The following is a 25,767-nucleotide window of genomic DNA, read 5'->3' on the forward strand; positions in this document are numbered from 1 at the left end:
CTAAAAAAACACACAAGAAAAAAAAATGATCAAAAAAGTTTCATTCAATAAGCAAATGAAACTATACTATATAAATATAAACAAATATTTAAATAAAATAAAAATAAAAATTTTTGAAATTTTTTATTCAGTTCGAAATTTTTTTTATCAGTTTTTTCAATTTCACTGAAATTTTATTTGAAATCCAAAGATTCTTTTTTGAAAATATTTTTAAAATTAATATTTTAAATTTTAAAGCTTAAATCCCATCCTGCTAAAACTACCACAAATCTAAACTCTAAATTTAAATTAGTTAATCTCACAGATATAAATATCTTTAATTTCTTTAGTGAAACATATTTTAATCATTTTGACTCTTTTGTGCTATATTTATAATAAAAACATATTTACAGCTATCTTGAAATATTTTTCTTTGTTATTATTTTATTTCAAAATAGAGTAACTTAATACTAAATTGAAGCTGGTTATTCTTCGACCAAAAAAGTTGTTTCGTGGTGGATCGGAAAAGAAGAAAGTAACAAAAAAACTATGCGTTTGGAAGTGGCCACTGATTTTATCTTCCTTTCAGTGCAGACTGTCCATTGAATTTTTGAATGCCATGCATGCTCATCTAAGACCTATCCTGCATAAAGCTTATTCATGCGGCGAATAAACATCATGTAACACCTTCCCGTACTTGAACCTAACTCGTAAAATGTCGTGAATTACTTATCGACAAATCATCTATTTTACACTGTTTTAGATTAATTACATTTAACTATATAGTTCATATTAGACAAAAAATCAAAAATATAAATGCAATTTGATTGCATAAATAACCAAATCAATTATTTTAAATTTTTCAGCATACATTCTCATGTACTACCACAAATCTAGATATTATTTCTTTAGTGAAACATATTTTAATCATTTTGACTCTTTTGTGCTATATTTATAGTAAAAACATTATAAAACTATTTTAAAATATTTTTCTTTGCTATATATCTTATTTCGCTGTAAAAAAAAATCTTATTTCAAAATAGAGTAACTTAATATTAAATTGAAGTAGGTTATTCTGCAATCAAATAGATATTTCATGATGGATTGAAGAAAAAGAAAGTAACAAAAAAAAACGATGCGTTCGAAATTGCTACTGATTTTATCTTCTTTTTAGTGCAAACTGTCCATTGAATATTTGAATGCCACACAGGCTCATCGGAGACTATCCCGCATAAAGCTTTTCATGCGGCGAATAAACATCACGTAACTATTTTCCGTATTTGAATCTAACTCGTACAATGTCGATAAATTATCTATTTTACATTGTTTTAAATTAATTACATTTAACTATAGAATTCATATTAAAGAAATAATAAAAAATATAAATGCAATTTGATAGCATAAATAACCAAATCCATTATTAAAAAAAAAATTAAACATACTTTATCATATACTACCACAAATCAAGATATTATTTTTAGTTTCACAATTCAATTCCTCCCCCGGGGTCCACAATGTTGTTGTGGGGGCTTCGGTTTACTCCCCGGGTTTACGACGGTCTACTGGATAAATTCGTAAATCAACATGATTCTTTAAAACCAAATCAATTAGTATAAAGTTTGTGCGCCTTATCCACTGCGAGATTCACACCCATCCTCCAACGAAGAAAAATGGCATCTCCTCCATGCTACTCCTTTCTCCTCCTCTCGAATCCTCCGTTTCTACCTTCTCTGATTCCTCGCTACGCTTCTAGATACTCCTTCACACGGCGAACACAACGCTTCTCCTCCTTCGCCAGCTCTCTTCATGGAATCAGAAGAAACATCGAGGTTCGTTTCGTTACGAGAAACGACATCCGAGATCTTGTGTAATTCGAATTGATTTGGAGGTTTTGTGTTTGTTGTTATAGGTCGCTCAAGGAGCTCAATTCGATGAGCTGGTTCTGACTAGAGACGATGTGAGTGAGGATGATGAGTTAACGGTACAAGTGTGTGTGACTCGTACGTTGCCTCCAGCTTTGACTCTTGAGGTTGGACTTGAGAGAGTCATGGAAGCTGTGGACGAACTCAAGACTGATCCTCCTAAGTCCTCTAGTGGCGTCTTGCGATTTCAAGTACTACACATGTGCCTTTCTGGCTTTCTTGCAAAATATTGTTTTCCACATTATCGGTTATAACAAGCTTTATGTGTATTGTGTAGGTGGCTGTGCCTCCAAGGGCCAAAGCTTTGTTCTGGTTCTGCTCTCAACCTGTGTCTTCCGGTGTATTCCCTGTGTTTTTCCTCTCCAAGGATACTGTGGAGCCGTCTTATAAGTCGCTCTATGTAAAGGAACCTCATGGGGTTTTTGGAATTGGGGACGCACTCTCTTTCCTTCATCACTCCAAGGGTCATAGCAGCATAAAAACGTAGGCTTTTCTTGCTTTTGGTACTTTGTTTAGTCTCAGTTGGGTTTTCAGCAAGATGAATATAGGATTCTTGCTCTTCTTCTAAAGTGTTATATATCAGTTTAGGTAGTTAAGCTAACTAGCTTCTGCAGATTCCTCTCAGATGAATCAGCTATGGTGACGGCCTATGGTTTTCCAGATATTGATTTCAACGGAAACTCTAGTGTATATAGCAAGGATGGCTCTTCTTACTTCTTCGTTCCTCAGGTGAAGTGGCGTCGGCTTTATCATCAAGCTCTTGAATTGCATCTCTTTAGTTGTTTTTTTCTTTTCGTATTTACGGTTGATTGATGAAATGCTTGTAGCAAGTGTTCTTGCATTGTACATCGGTCTGATTATCGAAATTTCGACAGGTCGAGTTAGATGAGCACGAGGAGGTCTCCATATTAGCAGTTACCCTGGCATGGAATGATTCTCTATCCTATAGTTTTGAGCAAGCAATTAGTTCATATGAGAAATCAATTTTTCAGGTATGCTGATGTTCTGAAATTTTCTTTTTAGTATCTGCAACTTGGTTATTCATGTTCAAAGCACCATGCTGTATCCCTGAGGACACTAAACTAGTATGCAAAACTGAAAAAACAAAAGTATGCAAAACTGTCAATCAAATGTAGTGCAGGTTTGTTTTACTTGTGTCAATCAAATGGAAAGTTAATAGTTTTAGTTAGTGCTATTTGGTTGTTATTAAGATATCTTGAAATGTCTGTTTCTTCTGTGTCCTGTTTTTCACGTTAATCTTGGTTCATTTTCATGCAGGTTTCTTGTCATGTCTGCCCCAATTTAGAGGAGCATTGGTTTAAAAATCTAAAAAGTTCTCTTGCAAAGTTGGATGTAAAAGAGATTCATCCAATTAAGATGGTACATGCTTTTACTTAGAGAGCCGCTTAAAGGTCAACTTATATTAAAATTTTAGCTATCTGTTGCCTATCTGGATCTTATTTAGGTGACTCTCAGGAAAAATTGACTAAGTTTCTTGTAATATTGTTTTACGCGCTTGACCCACATGGATAATACTTACAACTTTTTATGTCTGAACTAAGCATGTAAACTTAGTTTCCTTCTCATGCCACTCATTCCTATGTTTATTTTGCAGGAGCATATGGAGTATTTAACATTTTCTGGGAGAGATCAGGGTGACGCCAAGGAACTGGTATCTTCTTTACCCTGGTAATTTTCGTCCCTGTAATTCAGAATATTATTACTGTCCTTGAAGCTTGTCCGTTGGAATTCTTCTCTTCTGTCCATATGTATCTATACGGTTTGATTTGCTTGGTTTTGTTGCAGAAAAATATACAACCATTATGTCAGTTCCACTGCAAGCTTTCACCTGACGTTGTTTTCTCAAACAACATGGTACGTAGATGTATAAATATGGCATTTTTGTCTTAGATTGTTAGGCTGCTTTTGTACTACTTGTGATAATATAAAGACTGTTAATCTTACCTTCATGGTAATGTTAAGCTCCAAATTAGAAAATAACAACTTGTGAGAGAAAGTGTACTTCGGACTGTCTCGAAAATGGACATGTAGTTCAAATTTTAACGCATTCTGTATTGCATAACTAATGTTACAGAGATGTTGAGACTCTTTACTGGCTGTTAACTTTTGAACCTTGTCGATTTTTGGGTTGTCATCTTGGATGGTGTGACTTTAAGTTTCTTTTCCTTTGTTTTTGTTTGTTTTGCAATCAGCTGAATCAGGAGGCTGAAGTGAGCAACTCCTTGAAAGATCAGGCTAATATCAATGCTGTATGGGCATCAGCTATAATTGAAGAATGCACTCGTCTTGGTTTGACGGTGAGCTGAATTTTTCAACCATCTGATAGAATCTCAAATTCAGATGTATTTTGTCATAACATACTGCCACAGTACTTTTGTGTAGCTCCTGGATCAAGATCCTCCCATCTTGCAATTGCTGCTGCCAACCACCCCCTTACAACGTGTCTTGCATGCTATGACGAACGATCTCTTGCATTTCACGCTATTGGGTATGCTAAAGGATCCCTTAAACCGGCTGTCATTATAACATCATCAGGAACCGCCGTTTCAAATCTTCTTCCAGCGGTCAGAGTTATCTTATTTATGCTTCACTAAATTTCTTGGTGCATGCCACATTAATTCGCCAAATACATTTGCGTTCTCTTACAGGGTATTTGTTTTGTGAATTTTTACAAATACAGGTGGTTGAAGCCAGTGAGGATTTCTTGCCTCTGCTACTACTTACTGCAGATCGTCCTCCTGAACTTCAGGGAGTGGGCGCAAATCAAGCTATAAATCAAGTAAGGTCAAGATATGACATTTCTTCGAAACCATACACACTTGTTGTTTCGTTTCTATATTCTACAATTTATTATGTTCCTTTTTCCTGTATAACAGATAAACCACTTTGGTTCGTTTGTCAGATTCTTCTTCAATCTTCCTCCTCCAACTGATCTTATACCAGTCCGGATGGTCCTTACTACTATAGACTCTGCTCTACATTGGGCAACAGGTTCTGCTTGTGGACCAGTACATATGAATTGTCCTTTTAGAGACCCACTTGACGGTAGTCCAACAAATTGGTCATTCAACTGCTTAAATGGATTAGACATGTGGATGTCCAATTCTGAACCATTCACAAAATATTTTCAAGTTCAAAGCCTCAAGAGCAATGGTGAAACAACTGGCCAAATTACTGAGGTCTTAGAAGTAATCAAAGAGGCTAAGAAGGGTCTTCTTCTTATCGGTGCAATCCATACGGAGGATGAAATTTGGGCTTCTCTTCTGTTGGCTAAAGAACTGATGTGGCCGGTTGTTGCAGATGTCTTGTCTGGTGTACGGCTGCGCAAGCTGTCTAAGCCTTTTCTTGAGAAGTGGACCCCTATTTTTGTTGATCATCTTGATCATGCCCTGCTTTCAGATTCTGTTAAGAATTTGATTGAGTTTGATGTTGTTATCCAGGTAAATTTTATCATTTTTTATTGTTACTTCATGCATCTAGACTAAGTATTGAAGATGATAGATGGATGGACAAAGGTACTTTTACAGCTTTTGTGGAAACTTATTATTCAAAATAGTAGTCGGGGTTTTGAACGCCTTGAAGGAAGTTTCAACTAATGATCAGAAAGTGGGAACTATTTGAATCATGACTAAGTCAACGATCTGCATCTCATATTAGGGTTCTCTTTTAACATATGGTGACTTCCAACCGAGACTTCAGTGAGTATAATTATATTGATTTGTACTGATTAAGTTTGTAATATGAAATCATGAATAGGTTGGAAGTCGGATAACAAGTAAAAGAGTTTCTCAGGTGCTGGAGAAATGCTTTCCATTTGCATACATTTTGGTTGATAAGCATCCATGCCGACATGATCCATCACACTTGGTCACTCACAGGGTCCAAAGCAATATCGTTCAGTTTGCTGATTGCGTGCTTAAATCTCGTTTTCCATGGAGGAGAAGCAAATTGCATGGTCATTTACATGCATTGGATGGCGCAGTATGTCTTCCAGACAAACCTTTTAATTAAACATGGCCGCTTTCAATAAACAAATGCTTCCCTGTAGATTCTGCTTTTAATAATTCATTTATTTATGCAGATTGCCCGCGAAATGTCATTTCAATTATCTGCTGAGTGCTCCCTGACCGAACCTTATGTGGCACATATGCTTTCCAAAGCATTGACTTCCAAATCTGCTCTTTTCATCGGAAATAGTATGCCAATAAGGGATGTGGATATGTATGGATGTAGTTCGGGAAATTATTCGCACGTGGTAGATATGATGTTAAGTGCAGAACTGCCATCTCAATGGATACAAGTAACTGGAAATAGAGGAGCTAGTGGCATTGATGGCTTGCTCAGCTCCGCCACTGGCTTTGCTGTAGGGTGCAAGAAGAGAGTAAGATTATTTCCTTATGCCTTTTTTTTGATTGTTGAGTCGCATTTCTTGTGGGTACACTATTATAACTGTCAGATCAATATCAGCAAAAAATATTGTGGGGAAAGTTTTCTTGGTTCTTCTGTTCATTAACCATGAACCGATCATACTACTTCATTCTTAGTGTGCTGACCGGATACTCCCTAATGGAACATGTAGTTTTTATGTGTGAAGTGAAAGGAATAAAAGAACCATTTTACTCATGTGTTTGTTTACCGTTTCGGAAATTAAATCTTCTCATCAGCCAAACAAACGTATATCAGGTTGTCTGTGTGGTGGGAGACGTCTCTTTCCTTCATGATACAAATGGATTGGCGATTTTGAAGCAGAGGTATCCAATTTACTCTGTTTTATTCTTTTAATTTCACTGTTTTGTGATTTGTACACTGAAGATATGCCGTGGTTATTCAATATCTGAACTTTAATCTGATTTATTAGGACTGCGAGGAAAGCAATGACAGTTCTCGTGATAAATAACCGTGGAGGTGGAATCTTCCGACTTCTTCCTATAGCAAAGAGAACAGAGCCTAGCGTGTTGAATCAATATTTCTATACATCACATGACATTTCCATAGAAAACTTGTGTTTGGCACATGGGTAAGAAATATACCAACAGTTTTTACTCTGTTTTCCCTTCCCGCTTTGCTACTACTTCAATGTGCTCTGGTTTTCACAATGTAGGTTTTTGAACAAAGAATAGTGGATAAATTTTTTAGATTGGTAGCTTAGATTAGATGGTCGTTAAATTTGTTCACCGTAGTCTATAGTCGAGTTGGTTCTGCATGATTTATGATACCCTTAGGCGAGTAGAGTTTTCCTTCATCTATACTATTAAAGCAGGATCATATTGTCATAATTACCTTAGGGGCATGTTTCCTTCACTAACATTGCATGTTTCATTAAGGGCAATTAAGTAATATTAATAACAAATCTATATTGGGTCATTATTTTTGGATCCAGCCCAAATCAAATCTCTCTTGGGCCATTTGGGCCTATTAAAAAATCAGATTCAATTCTCACTTTTTTTTTTCCTTTGGGCCATTGAGTCCAAGTTCAAATAATTTTTTTTCAATGATTCTTAATTATTATTTTTTTTCTTTTCTTAATATAATTTAAGCATTCATAAAAATAATTAAATTTTTTTATTGAAAAGTATAAATCGTTATTAAAAGTATATAATTTTTTAATTAAAATATTAACCCCATAATAAAATTAATTTATCAGAGTTATACCAACTTAATTCATTAAAAAAATAAAGTTTAATTTTTTTAACATAAATAGTCATTTAAAATGAAATACGATAAATAAAGATAAAATTTTTAAGTCTTTTATAAAATAAAACACAAATATATGAAATGTGACATTTACTAAATATTTGTCAATTGAAAAAAAAAACAAAAAAAACCCGCGTTTTGAAAGCGCGGGTCAAAATCTAGTTGTCTATTATAATAAATAACTAAGCCAACTTGTTAAATATGCAGTGTGAAGTATGTACACGTTGGGACAAAAAGGGAACTTGAGGAAACTCTATTGGAACCCAGCGTTGAAGAGATGGATTGCATTGTGGAGGTTGAAAGCTCTATTGATGCTAACGCGATCGTTCATAGGTTGTTTGGGCTTCTTTTTTAATATTTTATAATGTCCCCACTTTCTTGTGCTCTTTGTTGACATTGACTACTCGTTCACAGTACTTTGGAGAGTTTTGCACGCCAAGCTGCAAATAATTCCTTGGGCATTATCTCGGCCAGTTCTGTTCTTCATCCAATGATCGACAGTGTACTTCTTTTCCAAGTCTCTGGAATACAATATTCGCGGTACAGGTAAGAATTGTCCGAAACTGTATCTGAATATTACCCCTCTCTTTTTCTTTTTCTAAGAATAACTTTCTTTTCAGAGTCGGACTGTGCGACAGACCTACCATATATTCTGGTGAATCCTCTCAATTCCATAGAGAAGGGTTCATACTCTCCCTTACTTTGGAGGATGGAAGCATTGGCTGCGGAGAGGTTTGCTATTTTATTCCGTTATTTTTTAATCACTAATTTTACATTTTTGTACATTTCTGCTTCTTCTCCCTCCCATGTCCCACTGCTAGAGTAATAATATATTGTATGCATATGCCTGAGAATCATGTTACGTGTTTCATGAGCAGGTTGCACCTTTGGACAGTAGTAGGGAGAACTTAATGGATGTTGAGGGGCAGCTACAGTTGATTCTTCACCTTATGAAAGGAGCTAAAGTCAGTCACATGCTTCCTTTGTTAAATGGCTCGTTTTCTTCCTGGATTTGGAGTGAACTTGGAATCACTGTAAGTTTCCGTAGCCTTAATTTTTCCAGTAGAAAATTATTACATTAGTACAGCTACTTTCTATCAGGAGAAAATTGCAAAGTAAATGAACCGATTCTGCTGAGCATGATTCTTTTCTAAATCGTGCTAGGTGAAAAATATTCTTGATCTTCGTAGTCTTCTTATACAGAGTATAGTTCCTGGGAATGGTAATTGAAGGCTTGTCAATTTACTTATTTTTTCAGGCATCATCAGTTTTCCCAAGTGTCAGATGTGGTCTGGAAATGGCTCTTCTGAATGCAATGGCAGTAAAACATGATTCTGGTTTAATGGGGATACTTCATTGTCAGAAAGAAGAAAATGGTTCTGCTCAGCCACACTCTGTTCCAATATGTGCCCTTCTTGATTCTGAAGGTACTCCATCAGAGGTCGCATACGTTGCTAGAAAACTTGTTGAAGAAGGGTTCAGTGCTATTAAACTTAAAGTAAGCCAACGTTGTTTAAGCATATAAACAAGATTACACTCAGTCATAAGAGTAAGATAGCTGGATTTGTTTTCTTAATGCTTCTTCTTAGTAGTATTTTCATGCATAAATTGAAGTAGTTGACTTTCTCACTCTTCGGGTTTTCAAGCTATTGATTACTGACTGAAGGATAAACCTGCCTAAAATTACAGGTTGCTCGTCGAGTGAACTCCGTTCAAGATGCTTTAGTTCTGCAAGAAGTAAGGAGACTAGTTGGCGATCAAATTGAACTCCGTGTAGATGCTAATTGTCGCTGGACTTTTGAAGAGGCTATAACGTTTGGTTTATTGGTGAAAAAATGCAATCTACAGTATATTGAGGTCCGGTACAGTATAAATTATTGCAATCTGATTGAGTTCTGAAGTATTTCTTGAAAATTAACTTATTTTTCTTTCCTAATATAAATTCAGTGAAAAACTTTTGAATATTTCAGGAACCTGTCCAGAATAAAGACGATCTTATAAGGTTTTGTGAAGAAAGTGGATTACCAGTAGCACTTGATGAGACTCTTGATGATTTTAAGGAATGTCCCTTGCGCATGCTTGCCAAATATACCCATCCTGGAGTAGTTGCTGTTGTAAGCCACTGGTCATTCTTCTACAACCTTTACATGAGCCTGAGATTGCTAAAAAATATATTCTTTCTTGCATACCAAGTTCTTTCATCAACTCATCTTGGCTCTCTTCTTTGTTTGATTTGGAGATGGGTTTCAGTTTTGTAGCTAGGATCAATAGTATATCAGCTCTATCATCTTATACTATGGGCTTTTACCTTATTTAATTTTTCTCTTGGAAATCAGTTAGTGTTCACTTTGTTTTATCATTACTTGATATTCGTAGGTTATTAAACCAAGTGTTGTCGGAGGGTTTGAGATTGCAGCACTGATTGCTCGCTGGGCACAGCAGCATGGAAAGATGGCTGTTATAAGTGCCGCATATGAAAGTGGCCTAGGTTTGTCAGCATATATTTTGTTTGCATCATATTTGGAGACGGAGAACGTCAAAACATTTAGAGAGAGAAAGCAAGGAATGGCCCCTCTTGTGGCTCATGGTCTTGGAACCTACAAATGGCTTAATGAAGACGTAATGATGAATAGTTTAGGGATATCTCGTAGTCCGTACAGTGGATTTATCGAAGGATCTGTTGCTGATGCTAGCAAAAATCTAAAGGATGTTAACATAAACAACGATGTTATTGTAAGAACCAGCATAGGAGTTCTCGTCCGGAGGTGTGAACTGAGGGTGGACGTAGGTGGTTTCTCTCATTTTGTAAGAATCCACGAGGTTGGGCAGAATGTAGAAGTAAGTTTCTTCCGTGTTTTTGATTTTGTATGTCTGAAGCTAAAAAGACATAAGCATGATGTTCTTGGTTAATTTCTTCCTAGCTTCATTCTCCGGTAATGTATTTTCAGGGAAGTGTAGTTATGTTTCTTCATGGGTTTCTTGGAACTGGTGAAGAATGGATCCCCATCATGAAGGGTATCTCGGGATCTGCAAGATGCATTTCAGTTGATATCCCTGGTCATGGAAGCTCAAGGGTACAGAGTAATGCTAGTGAGACCCCAACTTTCTCAATGGAGATGATAGCGGAAGCACTGTATAAATTGATTGAGCAAATTACTCCTGGCGAAGTTACCATAGTTGGATATTCCATGGGAGCAAGAATAGCACTGTACATGGCTTTGAGATTTAGCAACAAGGTGGGTTCCCTTTATCTGAAAACTCAACATTGTTAATTGTTTTAGTAATGCGTATAATGGAATTTGGTGCTGTTCTAATAGATCGAAGGCGCTGTTGTGGTATCGGGGAGCCCCGGGATCAAGGATCCAGTGGCAAGGAAAGTTCGAAGTGCAACAGATGATTCTAAAGCACGAATGATGGTTGACCATGGACTAGAAATCTTTGTGGAGAACTGGTACAATGGAGGCTTGTGGAAAAGGTGTCTTTCTTAATACACTGTTACCTTTTGTAATTTGGTGAATTCATTATTTGGACTTGAGTTCATTACTCATATGAGTTGCGCTTTTCATTGAGCAGTTTCAGAAGTCACCCCCATTTCAGAAAAATAGTTGCAAGCCGCTTGGTACATGATGATGTCCTTAGTGTTGCAAAGTGCCTCTCAGATCTGAGCACTGGGAGACAGCCGTAAGTTCATCTTGTGTAACCTTTTTTTTTTTAATTCCAAGGCGATGATGATCTTTAGTGCTGATGTCCTTTGAAAAATAGGTCATTGTGGGAAGAGTTGGCTGATTGTGATACAAATGTCTCACTTGTCTTCGGAGAGAAAGATGTAAAATTCAAGAAAATTGCTAGTAGGATGTACCTTGAGATGAGTAAAAGCAAGAAGAGCGAAATCCATATCATTGAGACGGTTGAAATCCCAGAAGCTGGCCACGCTGTTCATCTGGAGAGCCCTCTCCACTTGATCCTCGCTCTTAGAAAGTTCTTAACAAGAGTGCGCAAAAACTCTGCAGAGACAGAGCTTTCGCAGAAGCTCTTGTTAGCACTTAAAGAAACATAAGCAAACTCTACCGAAATCTGAGAAATGTATCAGATTTTGGATAATGAAGACATTATTTTGATTATTGAATGGACCTTTCTCAGGCATGAACTAAATTGATTTAAGTAATCATATATATTTTGTTTTGAATTTGTGTATTGCTCCGCTGTCTAATAAAGTAGAAGTTATGATGGTTCTCTGGTTGTTCTCATGCTCTCTCTCATGTTCAAAGAAAGCAAATATCACATGAGCTTAGAAGACATGCTAGTATTAACCAAACTTCAGGTGATGATGATTTAATGATCAGCAAAACATTCTACTGTAAGATCTTACTATATAGTTTACCTCCCCAAAGGAGGCTTCAAAACAGTATTTGAGGAACACTAAATCACTTCAACACCAATAAACATCAATCTCTTCTTCTTAGCTGTCTTAAAATTAGATAATATACTAATATACTATGGTGGTTTCCAGTCTCTTAACGCTCACAGAAACAGGTTCCAAAGCTGCAGTTTACAATCTTGAAGCCTTTAGGACAGTACTTGATGCATTCGTTGTCTCTACGGCAAGACACATCAGTCTCGTAACTGTCCATTATAGGTGCTTCACAGCTCTTCTTTCCATCACGACATTTTCCACAGAGGCAATTCACTTCTTCCTTGGCCATCTCTCTTGCATCAACCAAAGAAGAACCTTTATCACAAGCACACCACAAACTTTAAAACAAGATCAAATCAAGAACTCTGTAGCATAGAGAAACTTATCATAGAAGAAGCATACAAAATGCTATGACTGAGATGGTGAAGAGGAAGACCAACTTGAGAGACGTTTTCTCCATTGCTTATTGTAACCTCAAAACTTTTTTGTTTGTTTGTTTCTTTTGATTTTGTAAGTGTTAAATTGCGTTGTCTTCTTTTATAGAAGAACATTAAAAGGAAATAAATATTTTATCTGAAAGTTTTAAGACAAAGCCAAACCCAAAATATATAAGCCAAAAAAGAAGCATACAAAAAGTGCTATCTGGGGGAGAACAAGAAGACAAACTTGAGGGACGTTTTCTCCATTACTAATTGTAATCTCAGAATCTTTTTCTTGTTTATTTTTATTTTACAAGTGGTGATGAAGAGAAAAATCTGGTTGCCTTCTTTAGTAGAAGGAAGTTTAAAAGGGATCAAATCTTTTGTCTGATGAAAGTCATACCAAGTTCAGTCAGATACTATTTGACTACACATTGTTTTGTTCCTACTTGAGATTTGATCATTTTAGGAAATCACTTTATAAATGTTGATTTTATTTTTGTAGAGGAAATAAAACTAGAGTTGAGATTCATTGTATGAAGTAAATACAAGAGACAATGAGTATTCACAACACAATATGTGTTTACAAACTAATCACTTTGACTATGAGGCACACTATCATAAGATTTTTGCTCTCATAAGATTCTTAATAAGAGTGCGCAAACATTATGCAGAGGCAGAGGTTTCTCAGAAGCTCTTGTTAGAGCTTAAACAATATTTGGAACATGAGAACTTGTTGGCCTTTAGTACTCAATTATTTCAAATTCCAGTTGTATTGAATACTATTTGCAGATATATGTTTTCAAGAAGAACAATTAAATTGACTGCAAAATTGTTTTATATATACTTTTTTTTATCTCTTGTTCCTCTCTATCTTTAAAATAGAAATTATTGTGGTTTTCAATCTCTTAGCACTCACAGAAACAGGTTCCAAAATTACAGTTAACAATCTTGCAGCCTTTAGGACAGTGCTTAATGCATTCATTGTCTCGACGGCAAGATGCATTAGTCTCGTAAGTGTCCATTATAGGTGCTACCGGCGGCAAGCAGTTCACCTCTTCCTTCGCCATCTCTCTTGAATCACCTAAATACGAACCTACACACCATAAAACATTAGTAATCGATACAAAACCAAAGCAACAATTATATAACAAAGAAGAACTGATCATAGTCATATAGAAGAAGAAGCATACAAAAGACTATGATAGTGAGGGAGAACAGGAAGAGAAGCTTGAGAGACATTTTTTCCATTGCTAATTGCAATCTCAGAATCTTTTCTCAGTAAATTGTTTATAGTGCAAGACTGCAAGTGATGAGGAAAGAAGTCATATTGTCTTCATATATAGAAGAAAGTTAAACGGTAAAAAATATTTTTTATAAAGTTTTACCAAATTGAGTCGGATACTATTTGATTGCACATATTGTACATTGAGCATTTACAACCAAATATACAATTGGCTAATGATATTTCCAAGAGACAAATTTTTCAAACTGATTTTTTTTTCTAGTAACAAACGCCAAAGCAAAGAATGAAAGAAAGCACAAAAGCTAAGGCCAAAACTAGTATGCGTCTCAATTTGGGTGCTCTTCTGATCTCAGTGTTCATGCTACTCTTTTCAGACGCATAGTGATCCTCCGGTTCAACGTCAGTTTCTGGTTCTTCCCTTGTTCTCTCATCCTCCTGTTTAAAGAGAGCAAAACACACACATAAGATTAGTACAAGAGAGACAATGATATACTAAGAACATCGCGTTTTTGTAATGAATACCTGCCTGCAGACTTTCAGCATTAAAAGGCAGCTCTTTGTCCCCAGCGTAAGTTCCATTTCTTTGGTATTTACTTCCCATTGAGCATTGATTCACTCTCAGCTTTTCATTTTCCTTAGCCAAAGAATATAGCTGCAAAAAGAGATTAATGGTTGGCTCTTGTGTCACCTTTGCTTGTATACAAAGAAAAATATTAGGCAGATAGCACAAAGTACCTGTTCTTGTATACGTTCCCTTTCACTGGATAACTGCATCACCATATCCATCAAAAGCTTGTTCCTCACAGTTATTTCTTGTGCATTTTTCTCTTTCTCAACGTTAGCTAGTTCCAGCGATGCCTCCAAGGATTTGGCTCTTTGCCTCAAAAGGGTCACTTCTTTGTTAAGTACAGAGTTAGCTGTAGAAACCACAACGCATTTCTCCTCAACTGTCTGCGTTCTACTCTCAGCTTTTGAGGCTTTAGATTTCAAATCTTCGATCAAAGTCTCCATATCCCATATCGCCGTATACAACATGTTCTGCTGTTCTTGACTTGCTTCTGATGATACCTTGGAGTTTTGTAATTGGAATTCTAATTCCCTGACTTGCTTCTCGAGTGAGCTCACCTTCTTTGTCTTTTTCTCATCAGCATCTTTGAGAAAATTCAGTTCCTCAGTAAGTTCAAGATTAGCAGCATCCACCTCTTTAATCTTAGCTTCTCCACTCTCAGCTCTGCTTTCAGCCTCGAAAAGGCTTTCTTTGATGGACTCATTCGCGTTCTCCATTTCAGCAAGATGTAACAGAACTTCTTGTTTAGAGGCATTGACACTTTTCAGCTCACTCTCGGTCTTTTCGAGTTTTTCTTCAGCTGACTTCACTTGTTCCCTTAAAGTGAGTACTTCTGAAACCATCTCTCGATTTTCAGCAATTGTTCCCTCAAGGTTTTGCACCAAAAGATCTTTCCCTTCGAGCTGTACAGTGAGATCTTCAAGCTTAGCCTTGAGTTCTGACTCTCGTTGTGCTGAACCATTCTGACTCAACTGGATAATCTGAAGACGGCCAACAAGCTCCTTTGAGATACCCATGAGCACCTCTGAAGAGTTTTCTGCTTCTAGAAACTGTCCCCATATAAACTCTGATGCTTCTTCCATCCTAGAAGATACCTCCTCTGTGTAGTGTAGCTTGAGTTTCAGCTCTTCTTCGTTTTGCTGGAACTCCATTAGCTTCTTATCAAGCTCTAACTCTCTTGCTAATGACTTCTCCAGCATCCTCAGAGCATTTTTATGCCGTAGATCCGCTGGTCTCAGTGCATACTTCTGCCTTAAATCTTGACCACTTCCTGAATACCCCACTGACTCCTCGTTTTCACCTGCCAACACGTTTGTATGCAATGCATAAAACACTTTAACACCACCTACCATATACTCTCTCCTTTTCATAATAAGTGTTGTTTAAGATTTTTGCACACAGAATAAAAAATTGCCAATTTTTCAGTTTTTACTCCTATTTAAATACACTGTTTTTTTTTTTTTGCTAAGATACACTGTTGTATTTGAGTTTTGTTAATTGATATATTAAATAAAAGGATAAAAGATGGAAAATTTATTTAATAGCATATGCATTGAAAATGTAAAACAACACTTATAGTGAAAATAAATTTTAAAAATTAAAAAAGACACTTGATATGAAAAAGGAGGGAGTATGATCAATGCTTACTTGTGCCATTTCTTATGTAATGAAGTGTCCTTCGAAGCTGAGCTAGTTGCAAGTTGATCTCTGAGACTTGTCCCCTAGACTGCTTCAAGGAATCTGCAGATTCACCCAACTTGCCTTCCATGAAGATAGAGTTTGAGTGTTTGCAAGTAGATAACTTATAAGAAGCGTCAACTATTTGGGCTTCCAGCTCATCCAAAATCTCATCCACCTCCTTCACCTCAGACTCCAATATACCGCACAGCAGATCAAACGTCAAAGCTTTCTCAAAGGAAGCTGCGGAAGAATCAAGTGTCCCCACCCTTTCAAGATCATTATCCCAAGCCAAAAGGTGCATAAGAAGAACATGCAGGTTCAGCAGCTTTTCACTATTATAGGCCGAGTCCATCTCTAACTTTATCAGCAATCCTTCTATCCCTTGCTCCTCCTCACTTCTACTAGACGAGGAGGCTTCACCGTGATTACGCACATCTTCCTGAACAATTTCCTCCATCTTTGGCCTGGAGAATCAAATTTTCAAAGCTTCGCTACGAAAAAGGAAACATTACCCAATATATGGAAACCAAAATGAGTTTGTGACTATGAATGAATTTGTAAAGGTAAAGGCACAATCTTTCCAATGGATTTATCTTCTCCTATGCAAGTTCAAGAACCTCTCTCTCACTACAATGGTACTCAATATTAATATCACCAGGGAGACATTAATAGTTATGTTTCCTCAGATAAAAAAAAATGCCTACTTTGGACAAAAACCATATGCAAAGAGAACTCAACTAGTCAGACAGTGTAATGTAGCTACAATTCTGGTAAGACTTAACATTTAAGGAGATCCATCAACAAATGGTACTTACAAAAGATTCAAACTTTACCATTGAAAGATCAAAATTCAACAAGCTAGAAACAAAAAAAAAAAATCAAGAAACAGAAATGGTCGGTTCCATTCACTTGGAACAGACAAAGACAGAAGGTTCCGACAAGTCAAATAGGATCTGGAAAGAAAGTAACCTTACCGATGAAACTCTGCACGAGCTTTGTCGAATAAACAGAGAGGTTTCTCCGTCGACGGACTCGAGTTTGGGGTTTGGTTTCCAAGAGTACGAGAATGATAATGCTAAAATGCGCCGGGGTTGTTTACAAGTCAGCTAACGATGCAGAAAGCGCGCGCATGATAGTTTTGTAGACTCGGATCGGAGTCGTGCGCACGTTAGCCGTGGGCTTTTTGTGGTGGACGTTGTACTTGTATTATGTTATTGGAGAGGAGAGGAGAGGAGCGGAAGAAACCACTTTTGGTTACAGCCAAAAAGGACTAAAATTGACAAAAATATATTCTCTAGTGATATATATATATATATATATATATATATAGTTTGACAGTTTAATGTAAATGTTTCAAGACTTTTTAAAAATTCAAAAAAATTAGTTGAGCATATATTTTGTTCTTTAATGTGTAGATAAAAATGATGCATTCACATTAATTAAGATTATGATTTCATTCATAAATAGTGATTTTTGTGTTTATAATGCAAAATTTTAGTATAATTTATATAAGTTCTGTTAAGTACAATTTTATTACTGAGGTTATTGCAGTTTATGGTTGAAATGGCATTTGTGTGTATTAATTTACTAAAGAAATATTTACATTATAGGTCACATTATGTGTTTATAATTTCACTCTAAGACACTTCTTGCTACCAAAACACTTTTCTCTTTCCTTCCCTCCTCTTTTAACACTATTTTCTCTTTTCCTCTATGTTCGAAAACCCTTTCTACCCTTCTTATATTATTTATAATTATAAATTATTATGTGGCCACAAATCATTTTCTTGTTTTATATTTATTTTCTTTCCTTATCTCTGAAAATACAATCAATTCCTTATGTTTTCTTCTTTGAACTCCTCTTTATTTCTTTCATTTTTCTTTAAAACTAAATCAGTTGAGAACAAAGATGATGACGATGAGATTCAGGTTTTGTGGTCCTTAGTCGGCCTTCAGTACAGCCGGTAGAAGACGAAGATGAAGAAAGAGATGAAGCAGAGACGACGTCGGCGTAGACGGCAACATCGTTGAGGACAGAAGTTTCGATGAACTTTGTTTGTGCTCGAGTATCAACTCTTTCAATCATCATCTGTCGCAAAACAACGCCGGAGCAGACAACCTTATCCTCGTTCAGACCAAAATAGAGCCTCTTCCATTACAAAATCAGTTTTTTCAAAAAAATTATCGAAAAAGCTTGCCGTAAAACATTTTCTAAGTTGTTTGATCTATTTTTTTCTTTTGGTATATCTTATTCTTTCCTTTTTACATGTAGATATGTGTCAATCAATGTTAAAAAAACTTTGTTGTGAATGATTTGTTTTAATGTTTTCCAAGTGACTCATCAAAATGCAGTAGAATGAGTGTATATTAGCAGAGAGAGCTTGTTCATGAACTGTCATAGAAACCATAACTATCTTTTTGGATTGTGCATTCACCATTTCTCATCTCTTATGTGTTCAACGATTTTTTTTCTTTGTTTCATGTTTTGATGAGTTTTGATTATGTTGTCTACATTTTCTTGCAATCGTTTTAAACTTTAAAAACATGCCCACTTCATATAATGTACATATGTACACTGACTTCACATGTACATGTGTACACCTACTTAAATGATAAACATGTGTACGACCATACACATCAAAGTCGCTTTTTTTTTAAAACCAATATTTTCTTACAAACAAAACATTACTGAATATTAAACTCACATGCAAAGAAATGAAAGAATTTGAATACTGAACAATTCAATAAAACTTAAAAAAAAAACTTATGAAGACAACATAACCAACGCCTATGATATCAAAATCTAAACAAAGCCACATTCACAAACACATGAACCCTTTCAGTCATGTAAGTCATGCATCTTCGTTCTAACCCGTACAATGGCAATTTTCAAGCAATGTATTTGTACACATGTACACCAACATTATGTACACGTCTACATGGTTACCCAATATGCTCGTGTACACAAATATGCAGTACACATACAACACAATATGCAGTCATGAACAAATTTTTTTGACAGTTAAATAAAAGCATAATCAGCACTTGAATTGAACAGTGATAACTATGGGGATGCAGTTTCAGACTGTGATGATGAGACTGATGAGGACTCAAGCTTGTCTAGTTACATCTGCAACTCTTACGAATTTTACGCCGCCGTCGGAGCTATATCGCTTTCGTTCATCACCGCACCATTTGTTTTATTATTACGATTATATATAAGTTGAGAGATAAAAGTAACTTCTTGTTTGTACGGTTTACATTGATACAATAAAATTATAAAATGAAGCATTTTGAATTTTCAATGTACTAAACTTATGTGACAAAAAGAAAAGAAAGAAAACAAAAAGATTGATTTGGTTGGGGGTAATGGTGTCTTTTACCACAAAGAAACTACCTTAGTAGTAGAAAGTGTCTTATGTTGTAAATAAAACTCATAAAGTGTCCTAGAGTGTAAAACACTCTTAATTTACTAAAACTATAACCCCCGCCACATCTAGGATGTATCGCTCTAATCCCAGTTGAGAAGTGTGTGTTGGATATGCCGCTGCAGCTAGAGGTGCATAAGTAGGTATGCCTGATGATGATGGATATAGGCAGTGTTCCACTGATGTGATCGTGAAGAAGCGGCTTGGAAAGTTTGAGGCGGTGCAGGTGTTAATGCTTGTGTTGGGCGGGGGTGCCACTGATGTTGTTGCGGAGGAGCTTGTGACCAAGTATGAAGCTGTGCGTCATTGTTAGTTTTCGCCCATTTCATCATATCTGAAACACATGCCCATCTCAATCATTTACTAGGCTATGTGCAATTTATAAGAAAATACATGTAATCTGTGAAAAAAGGGTCCTAATTTTTTTTTTTTTGAAAAGGACCATAAACCTTAACAAAAATTTACAAAATAATTATGGGTCATGTGTAAATGTGCCTTGGGTACATGCCAAGAGACGGGCCAGCTGAAACGAGAGTCTCATCTGCAGCTCCCTTGCTTTTTAGGCTCCTCTGAACTACTCCGGCAAGGCAAAAAGAGTTTATAATGCAGATCTTCAGCTTTTTCAATGGAAGCATCATCTCCAAAACGGCTCAGGTACGCTATGTATCTTATCGATATATTTTTTCTCTCAGCTTAACTTGCAGAGTGCTGTATATCTGTAGCATTTGGATTTATAAAATTTTCAGTAAGTGCTTAAATTTATCAAGGTTGCTTGGAAGTGGCAGAATAAATTAAATCCAAAAACAACAGTTCTTGGATCAACTGTTTTGACTTCATTAGTTAACACGAGCCGGATTAATCATTGTTTTTGTCTCTACTGGGAAATTAGTTGGGCATCGGTGCAGATATTTAAAAAAACATATATTTTTTTAATGTGATATCATTTATTGTATGATTTTTATGATTATATAGTATATTTAAAATTTTAAAAAGTAGAGTAATTATTATTTTCCAGCTTAGTTACTCCATTTTCCACCGGTCAAAAATAGTAAATGTATAGTACAATTATACTTTACCTTAAACAAAAGAAAAATTTTACTCTCAGTTTCATTTTTTATTTCCTTCATTTCCTATTTTTATTTTCCACATTTTTACTCTAATAAATACTAATCAGAGCCATATATAGGGGAAAACGGCTTTTTCATACATGAACAACTCGTATAAGTTCTATTTCTACCCAGACTTGTGAGGTAGTTCAACATACATAAACTATAAAATTTCGATTCAACATTACCTGAACTTTCTCTTTTTAAAAAAAATCAACTTTGACCCTAATTCTGTGAGTCAACTGTTAAGTGTTGACGTTTCTCAATACGACGTAGCTTGCGGTGAAATTTTATTTACTCTGCTTCTTTCTTTTACACTTCGCTAAACAGAGATCAATTGGGAGTAAATTGATCATGTCTTAACAAGATGAAACATAGTTTAGAAAAAAAATATTTTAACCATCATCAAGTACGAATCCAAAAGAAACAACAAAAGTATCACAGCACATCCTAAGAACCGAACCAACAAAATCTGCACCAACAGATCCTAAAAACTTAAAGCAAAAAAAAAAAAAAACAGATCCACCACCAAAGCTTTTAACTCCATCAAAGCTTAACTCCATCAAAGCTTATACCTGACAGTAGAGAAAACTATAAACAACAATCACTATGCAATGATATATAACAAAACGAGTCAAAGGGGTACCTGTGATTCTTGGTTTGGCCCTTCTCCTTGTGACAACGTGTTTTTTTTTGGCTTTCTATAAACTGAGGCACCACTATTTGGACATTTAAAAGCATTATGACCTGTTATCCCACAATGTCCACACGTCATTGTCCTTCTTTCCCTGCTAGCTTTAAGTTTCTTGGGAGATTCTTCACCGCATTGAACCTTTCGTTTCTTTTTTGGAGACTCATTTTTTCCTTTAATCCTCTTTTGCTTCTTCTTACGACCTTTAGATTCTGGCCTCGTTGGTGGTTGTATCCGAGTTTCATCAGTTTTTCTCCAAAATCGCATGCCAGTAACAGGAGAGATAGAGTTCTCATATGTGGCACGCCATTTAGAGGTCAGGTACCAATCTGAAACATAATCATCAGATTTCCACTTCATATGCATGATCACTCGTAGAGCATGGCGACATGGAATGCCGGTCATATCCCACTTCCGACATGTACATGTCCTTCTTGTCATATGAACACTATGGCCAACATTATTCTCACGCACATCAAACTGCCCATTAGCTCCAGCAACTGCTCGACAATTCTTTTTTGTGTTTTGACTCTTCAGCAATGGTTTTTGCCACTTTCTTACTGTATTTCCCCTTGTGTTTCTTCATTTTCTCCTTCCGTAAATCAATGCGTACCATAGCTAGACGCCTTATTGTCTCAAGCATCTCCACTAAAGGCATCTCTCTTGCTGTGTTGATTGTGTTGTTATATATCTCCGAGAAATTGTTGTGAACATCTTCACAACATGCTGTACCCGTGAAGTAAGCACGGCTGCAAGCCTGAGGATTTTTTTCCATTAATGTTTCATAAACACCAAGGTCATACTGCCTCATTTCTTCAATTCCTTCATCATACTCAGCAACCGTGTATGCCTTTGCAATTTTCCAAAAGATCTTCTTCATTATTGCCCTGCCCGGATGCACTCTTGTAAGGTTGCCATATATGTGGCGAGCACACATACGATGTTATATCTTAGGAAGCTCTTGATCCACAGCAATAAGCAAACCTTTTTGCCTATCCGATATTAGCGTGAATCCTTCTCCATCACCAATACCAAGGTCAGTTTTGAGTTTTGCAATGAACCATACCCAATTGTCTGTGTTTTCCACTTGTACAACTGCCCAAGCAACTGGATAGAGCTGATTGTTTGCATCTCTTCCAACAGCTGCCAAGAGTTGACCTTTGACATTGTTCTTTAAAAAACAACCATCGATCCCAATAATAGGACGGCAGTAGGCACGCCATGTGTCACGGAGTGCTTTAAAACAGACATAGAAATGATCGAATAAATCAACTCCTTCAACTCCAGGCACTGTCCCAAGCTCAATAGTCGACTCTGGATTAGTTCTAAAACATGTAAAAGAAAGTTATTCAATTTTATTTTATAAAAGCGCACAAAACTGTTCTATTTACCTCAAAAGCTCTGTTTTGTAGTCTCTGAACCTTGAAAATTGCTCATCATCTTCATCTTGAATCATCTTTAAAGCTTTCCCCTTTGCTTTTCTACACTGGTTATGTGTCACAACCAAGTCATATCGGTCCTCAAGAGTTTGTTGCATTGCTTGTGGCATCAAATCAGGATTTCTTCTAAAGTCATTCAAGAACAGTTTTGCAATTACACTGTCCTTCACCACTTTGCTAAACCCGTCCTTGTCACAAGAATGCTCATCATTGCAGAACTTAACCATGAACAATTTTATTGGTTTCTCATACGAACAATATATCCTAAAAGGACAACCTTCACCAATTGTACACCTTACTTCGGATTTTTCGGATCCCCATCTAGTGAACTTCACATTCCGTCCTGTTTTAAGCACATAATCGACAATGGCTTCTTTGAACTCAGTGATGGTATCAAACGTCTGCTCCAGCCTGATCTCTCCACTGAATTTTATGTATTTATCATAATGTTTCCGACCATTTGCTCCATCCTCTTCATCACAATCCGAGTTGGGTGGTGTATCCTCATCATTGCATTGTTCTTCCTCATCAACAAATCCTGCTATATTTTCCTCAATACGAGCTTCCTCCTCACACATCTCATCTCTGTTACCACCAACTGTCGCATGAAAAGCATCTCCCACAGTCTCATTAGCATGAGAAACATCATCATTAACATCATCTTCCTCGAGAAATACATCAACCATTTTCGTCCGTACAGCTGCTTCACACATCCTCTGAAAATTTTGGTCACCATTAAATATGATCTTTAGCTCTTCAAGACTCTCATATGGCATCTTATACCATATCCTCTGGTTATATAGTGACACGCCCAATACATTCACCAAGTGGGTAAAGATCTCACGTGGATCACAATCAATAATCTGTACATTACCTCCGTCGTAAGCAAGGTCGGGACTTGAATTTTTCCACTTCCCCTTGTAGTGACAATTGAATATTACACCAGTAGAGCTGAAACAAGGAAAAAAAAAAGAACATTTACAACTCTAGCAAAACAAGGAATAAAGAAGAACAATTAAAATGATAAACACACGAGACAAAGACAAACATATGAAAAAATCACAGAATCTAAAAGCCCATAAAAGAAGAAGAAGAGCAGTGGAATCACTTACCTCATTTTCTTCTTAGTAACAACTGAGATTTCTACCCGTTCAAAGTTCTTAAGGTTAAATCTTCTAAATAAATTTGAAACCCTAATTTTCCCAACTGCTCTCTGTTTCACGAAGTAAAAAGGAAGAAGAAGAGTTAAATGAAATTTTACTCAAAAGGACGTCGTTTTGTGACTGTCAATCTTTTTTAGAAAAAAAAAACTCAAAACGTCCCGTATCGAAAACGTCAACACTTAACAGTTGACTCACAGAATTAGGGTCAAAGTTGATTTTTTTTAAAAAGAGAAAGTTCAGGTAATGTTGAATCGAAATTTGATAGTTTATGTATGTGTTGAACTACCTCACAAGTCTGGGTAGAAATAGAACTTATATGAGTTGTTCATGTATGAAAAAGCCGTTTTTCCCCATATATAGTATCAGGTTTAGTAAAGTTTAGACTATGTGTTTATAGTTAAAATGAAAAATATGTCAAATGTACAAGATTTTGATCAAAATGGTTGGGTTAAGATCGTATAATTGATATCGAACATGACTGATAGAAGAGATCCACTATAATTCAGATTCCACCAACAATCAACTGATAGAAAGTCATTTCCGCATATGGCAATACTTGAACAAAAGAGAAGGAATAGAGAACATTCCTTAAGAAATGTTTCGTACACCGTGAAATGTTTCAAAAAAAAACATCCTAAAGACGTCAGTCATGATCTGTTAGACACAGCCGGAAGAAGTAATATTGTCTCTATAGGGATCTCAAGTGACTCTCTCAACTCCTGAAATGATTTCACTGTATTAGCAGTTTTTGGAGCCGAAAACACCAGAAGATAAGTGACCAAACGGCTTTGATTCCCGGAACTTCTTACGGGAATCAAAGAACCACCTGACACGCCTGATAGGCACCGGAGCAGGGGGTGGAACCTTGGCTCTGGAACTCCTAGAGGTTTGGGGACCACCTGAAAAAGGAAGAAATACAATGGAGAGATAAATAGGTCATCTTCAGACAAACTAACGGACCATCAGAAGACGAAGTCAAGGTAGAAGTGGGCATAAATACTTGATATCCGGCTTGTACTCGGTACTTGACTCGACTTGGTTTGAGAAAACAAGTACTTGATACAATCAAGTCAAGTAACAAGTAAGCGGATTTTATTACTCACAAGTACAAGTCAAGTATCAAGTTTATTTTTATTTTTAATTATTTGGTTTGTTACTTGACTCGTTACTTGTTATTCTTTATTTGTCCCATTACTTGTTATATATTACTTGTTTTATTAAATATTTGGTATCAATTTCACTAGTTAATTAAAATTTATGTATTGCATTTTATGAGTGGCCACAATTACTCGTTACTTGCTTCCTAATCGCTATTTAACCAGTACATGATCCTTAAAGTTGAGTACTTGTTCTGGCCAATTCGATATCAAGTAATCTATTTAAATCATTTGCAAGTATAAAATAAATATCAAATATTAAAATAAATTAATTACTTAGTGTTGTTTGGTTCAATACTAAGAAATATACATTTTCTTAGATCATAGTAAAATAATTTGTTTATGTTTCCATTTTCATAACTTTATCAAACATAAGTGATATATTTATATAAGCATTTTGAAATGTTCTCTTTCTTATATATTCTAATTATTAAATTGACTAAAATAAACGAAAACAATGACATGTTTTTATATATATATATATACATATATTATAGTTTCTTTTGTTTTTATTATTGATAATGATTAAGATAAATAAAATAACATTAATTTATGATTGAGTAGAATGATATGAAAAAAAAATATTAGCCAAAGAGATCGATCTTATGACTAAAATAGATAAATTATTGTAATACATAAAAAACTATTTTATATCAGTTTTATTTTATTTTTAGCATTCAGTCCAATATGGTGATTTAGTAAATTAGTTTGATCAATTAGATGTGTATTTCTTTTACAAAATTATGATTTCAAGAATCGAACCAAATCCGATCTGAAAAAGTAACATTGAACCGAACTGAAACCCATTAAATACTTAAATAGATTTAGAATTTTAGTTTC

The 25,767-nt window shown here is 35.8% G+C and overlaps 6 protein-coding genes across 12 annotated transcripts; 1 reads left to right on the forward strand and 5 right to left on the reverse strand.

Moving 5' to 3' along the window:
• Positions 1 to 1,584: 1,584 nt before the first annotated feature.
• Positions 1,585 to 11,848, forward strand: LOC106393361 (protein PHYLLO, chloroplastic). 3 transcript variants are annotated; one of them, XM_013834064.3, is made up of 28 exons: positions 1,585 to 1,808; positions 1,889 to 2,092; positions 2,179 to 2,384; positions 2,516 to 2,630; positions 2,777 to 2,893; positions 3,180 to 3,281; positions 3,517 to 3,573; positions 3,708 to 3,776; positions 4,115 to 4,219; positions 4,292 to 4,486; positions 4,603 to 4,701; positions 4,799 to 5,362; positions 5,679 to 5,903; positions 6,004 to 6,303; positions 6,606 to 6,673; positions 6,781 to 6,939; positions 7,824 to 7,949; positions 8,031 to 8,162; positions 8,237 to 8,348; positions 8,495 to 8,650; positions 8,875 to 9,114; positions 9,306 to 9,473; positions 9,587 to 9,730; positions 9,993 to 10,454; positions 10,565 to 10,852; positions 10,934 to 11,091; positions 11,190 to 11,297; positions 11,379 to 11,848. In XM_013834064.3, the coding sequence occupies exons 1-28, from the start codon at positions 1,650 to 1,652 to the stop codon at positions 11,671 to 11,673; spliced, it is 5,133 nt and encodes a 1,710-aa protein (XP_013689518.2). In that variant the 5' UTR covers positions 1,585 to 1,649; the 3' UTR covers positions 11,674 to 11,848. The 3 variants fall into 3 exon arrangements, with proteins under 3 accessions (XP_013689518.2, XP_013689524.2, XP_022557942.2); XM_013834070.3 differs by lacking the exons at positions 1,585 to 1,808; positions 1,889 to 2,092 and having other exon boundaries at positions 2,527 to 2,630; XM_022702221.2 differs by lacking the exons at positions 1,585 to 1,808; positions 1,889 to 2,092; positions 2,179 to 2,384; positions 2,516 to 2,630 and having other exon boundaries at positions 3,517 to 3,590.
• Positions 11,849 to 11,972: 124 nt separating this feature from the next.
• LOC106393374 (putative defensin-like protein 263) lies at positions 11,973 to 12,708 on the reverse strand. The gene is made up of 2 exons (XM_013834076.3): positions 12,433 to 12,708; positions 11,973 to 12,345 (listed from the first exon to the last, which is right to left on the reverse strand). The coding sequence occupies exons 1-2, from the start codon at positions 12,488 to 12,490 to the stop codon at positions 12,131 to 12,133; spliced, it is 273 nt and encodes a 90-aa protein (XP_013689530.1). The 5' UTR covers positions 12,491 to 12,708; the 3' UTR covers positions 11,973 to 12,130.
• A 649-nt stretch (positions 12,709 to 13,357) lies between these two features.
• On the reverse strand, positions 13,358 to 13,700 carry LOC111205874 (putative defensin-like protein 263). The gene is made up of 2 exons (XM_022702226.2): positions 13,643 to 13,700; positions 13,358 to 13,545 (listed from the first exon to the last, which is right to left on the reverse strand). Exons 1-2 carry the CDS (start codon positions 13,698 to 13,700, stop codon positions 13,358 to 13,360), a joined length of 246 nt encoding a protein of 81 aa, XP_022557947.2.
• Positions 13,701 to 13,802: 102 nt separating this feature from the next.
• Positions 13,803 to 17,194, reverse strand: LOC106393384 (WPP domain-interacting tail-anchored protein 2). 5 transcript variants are annotated; one of them, XM_022702231.2, is made up of 5 exons: positions 16,918 to 17,194; positions 15,911 to 16,407; positions 14,431 to 15,563; positions 14,218 to 14,347; positions 13,803 to 14,130 (listed from the first exon to the last, which is right to left on the reverse strand). In XM_022702231.2, the coding sequence occupies exons 2-5, from the start codon at positions 16,398 to 16,400 to the stop codon at positions 14,123 to 14,125; spliced, it is 1,761 nt and encodes a 586-aa protein (XP_022557952.2). In that variant the 5' UTR covers positions 16,401 to 16,407; positions 16,918 to 17,194; the 3' UTR covers positions 13,803 to 14,122. The 5 variants fall into 5 exon arrangements, with proteins under 5 accessions (XP_022557952.2, XP_013689541.2, XP_048617473.1 ...); XM_013834087.3 differs by having other exon boundaries at positions 14,222 to 14,347; positions 16,918 to 17,182; XM_048761516.1 differs by having other exon boundaries at positions 14,222 to 14,347; positions 15,911 to 16,434; positions 16,918 to 17,182.
• A 3,491-nt stretch (positions 17,195 to 20,685) lies between these two features.
• LOC125584152 lies at positions 20,686 to 22,048 on the reverse strand. The gene is made up of 3 exons (XM_048752130.1): positions 21,782 to 22,048; positions 21,124 to 21,681; positions 20,686 to 21,052 (listed from the first exon to the last, which is right to left on the reverse strand). Exons 1-3 carry the CDS (start codon positions 22,046 to 22,048, stop codon positions 21,047 to 21,049), a joined length of 831 nt encoding a protein of 276 aa, XP_048608087.1. The 3' UTR covers positions 20,686 to 21,046.
• A 63-nt stretch (positions 22,049 to 22,111) lies between these two features.
• LOC125584153 lies at positions 22,112 to 23,832 on the reverse strand. The gene is made up of 3 exons (XM_048752134.1): positions 23,720 to 23,832; positions 22,560 to 23,558; positions 22,112 to 22,493 (listed from the first exon to the last, which is right to left on the reverse strand). The coding sequence occupies exons 1-3, from the start codon at positions 23,722 to 23,724 to the stop codon at positions 22,112 to 22,114; spliced, it is 1,386 nt and encodes a 461-aa protein (XP_048608091.1). The 5' UTR covers positions 23,725 to 23,832.
• Positions 23,833 to 25,767: the final 1,935 nt, after the last annotated feature.

This window comes from Brassica napus, chromosome A2 (assembly GCF_020379485.1).
Source record: "Brassica napus cultivar Da-Ae chromosome A2, Da-Ae, whole genome shotgun sequence".
Classification (NCBI taxonomy): Eukaryota; Viridiplantae; Streptophyta; class Magnoliopsida; order Brassicales; family Brassicaceae; genus Brassica; species Brassica napus.

Excerpts from the sequence above, each read along its gene's own strand:
- LOC111205874 (XM_022702226.2), bottom strand. The coding sequence starts at position 13,700 with ATGGAAAAAATGTCTCTCAAGCTTCTCTTCCTGTTCTCCCTCACTATC. Across the intron at positions 13,546-13,642 it reads CCTCACTATCATAGTCTTTT|GTTCGTATTTAGGTGATTCA; the intron begins GTATGCTTCTTC and ends TATGGTGTGTAG.
- LOC125584152 (XM_048752130.1), bottom strand. The coding sequence starts at position 22,048 with ATGAAGAAGATCTTTTGGAAAATTGCAAAGGCATACACGGTTGCTGAG. Across the intron at positions 21,682-21,781 it reads CAATAAGGCGTCTAGCTATG|AATTGTCGAGCAGTTGCTGG; the intron begins GTACGCATTGAT and ends AACACAAAAAAG.
- LOC125584153 (XM_048752134.1), bottom strand. Across the intron at positions 22,494-22,559 it reads TACAAAACAGAGCTTTTGAG|AACTAATCCAGAGTCGACTA; the intron begins GTAAATAGAACA and ends TACATGTTTTAG.
- LOC106393361 (XM_013834064.3), top strand. The coding sequence starts at position 1,650 with ATGGCATCTCCTCCATGCTACTCCTTTCTCCTCCTCTCGAATCCTCCG. Across the intron at positions 6,940-7,823 it reads AACTTGTGTTTGGCACATGG|TGTGAAGTATGTACACGTTG; the intron begins GTAAGAAATATA and ends TTAAATATGCAG. Across the intron at positions 10,853-10,933 it reads CTTTGAGATTTAGCAACAAG|ATCGAAGGCGCTGTTGTGGT; the intron begins GTGGGTTCCCTT and ends CTGTTCTAATAG.
- LOC106393374 (XM_013834076.3), bottom strand. The coding sequence starts at position 12,490 with ATGGAGAAAACGTCTCTCAAGTTGGTCTTCCTCTTCACCATCTCAGTC. Across the intron at positions 12,346-12,432 it reads CATCTCAGTCATAGCATTTT|GTTCTTCTTTGGTTGATGCA; the intron begins GTATGCTTCTTC and ends CTTGTGATAAAG.
- LOC106393384 (XM_013834087.3), bottom strand. The coding sequence starts at position 16,400 with ATGGAGGAAATTGTTCAGGAAGATGTGCGTAATCACGGTGAAGCCTCC. Across the intron at positions 15,564-15,910 it reads TTACATAAGAAATGGCACAA|GTGAAAACGAGGAGTCAGTG; the intron begins GTAAGCATTGAT and ends ACGTGTTGGCAG. Across the intron at positions 14,348-14,430 it reads GGGAACGTATACAAGAACAG|CTATATTCTTTGGCTAAGGA; the intron begins GTACTTTGTGCT and ends CTCTTTTTGCAG.